The sequence below is a fragment of the Benincasa hispida genome, chromosome 2, assembly GCF_027475165.1.
Source record: "Benincasa hispida cultivar pf3 chromosome 2, pf3_genome.v1.1, whole genome shotgun sequence".
Lineage (NCBI taxonomy): Eukaryota > Viridiplantae > Streptophyta > Magnoliopsida > Cucurbitales > Cucurbitaceae > Benincasa > Benincasa hispida.
In genome coordinates this window covers 52,863,636-52,868,237 of record NC_143479.1, presented here as the reverse complement: position 1 = coordinate 52,868,237, position 4,602 = coordinate 52,863,636, and the positions used below count along the sequence as shown (strand labels likewise).

The 4,602-nt window shown below is 35.5% G+C and overlaps 1 protein-coding gene across 1 annotated transcript; it reads right to left on the bottom strand.

Moving 5' to 3' along the window:
- Nucleotides 1–759: 759 nt before the first annotated feature.
- On the bottom strand, nt 760–4,602 carry LOC120070672 (Cation efflux family protein). The gene is made up of 7 exons (XM_039022508.2): nt 4,180–4,602; nt 3,638–3,807; nt 3,089–3,287; nt 2,542–2,720; nt 2,307–2,457; nt 1,784–1,914; nt 760–1,075 (listed from the first exon to the last, which is right to left on the bottom strand). The coding sequence occupies exons 1-7, from the start codon at nt 4,394–4,396 to the stop codon at nt 896–898; spliced, it is 1,227 nt and encodes a 408-aa protein (XP_038878436.1). The 5' UTR covers nt 4,397–4,602; the 3' UTR covers nt 760–895.

Here is a 4,602-nt window from a genome sequence, read left to right as displayed (position 1 = left end):
TACAATTCAAAGAGTTTTCATATATACAAATTTAGATCTAACTTTTGAAATCTATTAGTAATAGATTGACTATCATAAAATGAATCTATCAACAATAGAATCTATCAATAGTAGATTTTGCTATATTTGCAATTGTTTGAAAATATTGCTATAAGTATTAGCTTGATGAAATTGATATTAACAAAATCTTTTTAGATGAAATAAATGGCAACAATATTTTATATAATTGCAAATAGTTGGGATGCCAATTTCCAACTTTTATTTCAATGAAAATATATATTTGAAATACTTCAAAGTTCGAGAGTATTTTTTAAACCAAAATTTAAAGTTCAAACATAACAATAAAATTTTTCAAAATTAAGAACATAACTGAAACGCACCACAAAGTTCTTGGCTACTTTAGGTTAAAAAACACTTTTGGTCTTTAGACTTTCATGGAAGTAACAATTTAATTCATGTACTTTCGTAAACAATTTAGTCCATAAACTTCAATAAGTAACGATTTAGTCCCTAACGTGAAAAATTTTATACGATTTAATAAAAACACATCATATATGTAGAACAATAAACTGATCAAAGTTTTTAGTAATAAGAAAATTATCATGATAGGGCCTAAATTGTTAATCAAACGTATTTCTTTAAAAACTCAAAGACATGGTTGTACAACCTATAGAACAAATCCTATTCAAGTAAGGTCGTATTTCTAAACCTACACTTTTGCACAAAAGAAGGAAAAGAAAAAAAAAGAAGAAGCACATCTAAAGGAAAGAATCCAAAATAAACTTGAAAGAAGGGAGAGATAATTTGATGTGATTGAAAATATACATGCAAAAACATGAGACAGAACATAACAAGTGAAGAGGGGATTTAAGGAACAAAATACTAAGAAAAGATCTTAGGGCTGAGTGTTTGGTAATCTGCTAAGGATGGAATGCTCTGGTTTATGCTCACATTCAAAGTCAAGATGAACAAATGCCCTTTCAACTTCTGGAAGCTTTTCAATCTTTATCTGCAACGTCTCTCCAATGGCATGTGCTTCTTTCAATGGCAGCTCCTCCGGAAGTTCAATGTCCACCTGAATTGGTTCTCAGTATAAGCATATACATAATTCAGATTTTTTTTTTCGTTTACATTTTTCTTTAAATAATAATAACAATAACAAAGAATGTAGTGCAGTTGTGGAGGTGGGAATTTCAACGTTCCGGTTATAAGGTCATTCATATCTTAACCGTTGAAGTATGCAATTGTCATCACAAGTTACTAGAGTTATGAATTATGATGCAGGTGTTGGATTAGAAAGAGGGAACAATAGGGTTCATCAATTAGTCATGAATAGTAGGAGAAAAGTTAGTCAATGAGGTCACTGTAATTGCAATGTGGTTGCCTCTCAATAACTGTGCGAATTAAAAAAATATGTATGCTACTAATAACAGAACCGTAAAAAACAAATTTGAAGTAGTGAGATTAAAAAGAGAGAACAAACAACGGTGTTCAATTGGTCAATGAATGGCAAGAGAAAAGTTATATACAATGAGGCCACTACTACAATTGTAATGTGGTTGGCCTTTTAATAACAATTGGATGTGGATTCAGAAATATGCATGCCACTAATAACTACCAGATACAAATTTGAAGTCGTTTTACGATCTCTCTCCTACATCTAACCGTGTAAAGCTATCAAACGCTAGTCACATTGTGGTGATCATAGTGCCAATACATCCTAGGAAAAATGTATATGCAAGAGAGAAAAGTGACTCATGGAAGGTTATAGGGTATGGCTGACCTCAACGAAATAAAGAACACCGAATGTGTAAGCACGAACTGTATCGACGCGCTTGACTTCAGGATGCCTAATGACAAGATACGTCAACATTTGCAAGACTTCAGGAGGGGCTGATTTCCCCACGAGTGAAACTACAACAAGATTTAATTATTAACCTAGTGTTAGTTGTAAACTGGAAGGAATACAAGTTAACATGAAGTGAGAGAAAGCCGCACAATTCAAAATCCAGAAACCAAAACTGCAGAAGTTACAAACATATACAACTGCTTCAGGTATATGACAAAAATATAGTTATTTCAAATCTTTTGGAACGATGAACAACGTTTTCATCTCAAGCCCTGTGTGCTAGCCCTACTATTATAAAACTCCATTCCAGACCTAGACGTTTTAGTATTTTGTTATACCAAGTAAGAGTTAAAAAACTAAACATGGGATATCCAAGAAACATCTTTTCAATTCGCATGTTGTTCAGAAATTTTCATTTTAAGAGAAAGGGAACAGGATGCGAGTAAAAAATATGTACCTGCATTTTCCCACACAGTTCCAGACCAATTTAAAATTGTATATATGGCTAGGGCAATAGCACCAACCGGATCTATCCACCAAAAGATCTTATCACCAAGAATAGCTGCAACTAATCCAACCACATTTGTTACCACATCGAAGTAATGATCCTGGGAATTAGCATTGAAAGGATTTATGCCATGTTTATAGAAGAATTATTTCTTTGAAAACAATTGCATAGTAATAAAATTAACCTTCGCGTAAGCGCGCACAATATCATTTCTTGAGTTTTTGCAGTATAACCAGAGGGCAAGTTTTACTACTGTGGCAAAGGTCATAATTGCACACAACCAGATGAATTGTTCTGACGATAGACTTTCAGATGGTTTATCTTGAATTAGTTGTTCTACTGCTTGAAGCAATACCTGAAAGCCTAAACAAGAAATCCAAACGTGTTAAAGGAACCCAAATCATATATAATCATGCTTTGCTATCAATAAAAGTAATATGAAATTTTGACGTAACCGAGTTGATCCAACAATTAAAGATCCTAGAATACAAATATGAAAAGAAAATTGCACAGACATGGTCTTTGCTAGTTACAAGACATCGGTGTAATATCCATCAATAGTGGATGTCAATCTTTTCACTTGTTATAATTGACAAAGGGGCCTTCATTTTTAGCAGGAATATGAGGTAGATAGGCAATAGAATTACTAGACTTTCCTACTCGATCATGGTTCAAATGACTGAATGAGAAAATCAATGCACTTTCAAACTGGTTTACAAAACAAGAGATACCTAGTGTAGCCATGACAGCAGCAAATACAATAATGCCTACTGGCTGTACCCTCAGCTTTCCAATCGGATATTTATAAATATTTACTTGCTTCATATACAAGTGAGTAAACCAAAGTATTCCGCCAGCCATGAGATCAAGTAAGGAATCCAATGTTGATGCAGCAATGGCTATGGATCCACTCCGAATGGTAGCATAAATCTGCAAACTGTCACTAGAGAGTGAGTTCAAGGTTTGGAATAAGGGACCAGAACAGAGCCTTTAATAAACCACGAAACAAACTTGACATTTATCGGTTCACTAATCAGCTCTTCAAGAGGAAATTTTTATATGCTCGATGTTAATTTGGGGCAATCAACAGTCTCAGCATTGAGACCATACTAATCTTAACAATTCCCTTTCTATCTAATTTTCTCTTCCTTAGAAGCAGTTGCTTTCGGGCTACAAAGTCTTCTGCTTTTGTTGTGTTATCATAATTAATGCTGCTCAGTATAAGCCATGGCAATGAAGTTCTTCATCAAGAGTAATAAATTCATGGTAACATAGACGACCTTCAATAAAAGAAGTACTATATTCGCATAATTTGAGATCTTCATGGCCCTCTCTTGCTGAGCTCGTTCTTCCATGTCTTCCTCATCAATGCAGTCAGATGTTACCAATGAGTCAACGTCCTCAAATGATTTTAAGGTAGCAAGTTGCCTCTCATAGTAGTCCTTTTCCCCTATAACAAACCAATACGTCAGTAATATCCATTCTCCCTCCCTTAGAACATTGAATATGGCGATTACTCAGAAGACGGCAGCCTCAATGAAAAAAAAAAAATTGAAATGAACATTTCGCATCACAACCATTTTAGGTTAAATCAGATTTCATTCTAATATACAGAGGATAGAAAACAGAGTCAGTCTAGCTTCATCACCACTTTCACATGTACGCTATAGAACAATCGAAAGAAGAAGAAGCAAATAACCATAAAAAACAACAAGAATTCTCCTCGTCTATCGTCTCCAATCTCTCATCAACCAAACAGAAATTGGACAACAAAAAAGCGAAAGAGATTGAGACCGATAAACAGGAAGAGAAAGAAAAGAACCTCTGCTGAATCCACTCGACTGCGAAAGATCAATATCGTATGGAGATTCAGCGTCTTGAATACGAGACCTGAGTTTTTCAGGCAATCTGGAAATGAACTCGCTCCGCAGAGAGTTCACCGAGTATCGCCGACTGAGTCGGCCGCGTCTACCGCTGCCGCCGTTCACCGAGCCTCCCAACAACGCAGCCTTGGGGCTGGAATCCGAACTTCCGTCCATTTGTTGTTATTTCCGGCGAGCTCCAACACCGAGAAGAATCGCCGTCCTCCTCTCTGCCAATCGAGAAACGAAGCTGCAAAACCAATGCAGCTGATCTCAGAGAAACGATCAGAAAGGCAGAGAAAGAGATGCGCCTTTTTAACTGCAAATTGAAAAGTTTTGGTGTCCTTCGCCGTTTAAATACAAAACCTTTTTTTAATAATAAT

Coding starts and splice junctions, on each gene's coding strand:
- LOC120070672 (XM_039022508.2), bottom strand. CDS start 4,396: ATGGACGGAAGTTCGGATTCCAGCCCCAAGGCTGCGTTGTTGGGAGGC. Junction 2,458..2,541: donor TTGTGCGCGCTTACGCGAAG/GTTAATTTTATT, acceptor GCTAATTCCCAG/GATCATTACTTCGATGTGGT. Junction 1,915..2,306: donor AACTGTGTGGGAAAATGCAG/GTACATATTTTT, acceptor ATCTTGTTGTAG/TTTCACTCGTGGGGAAATCA.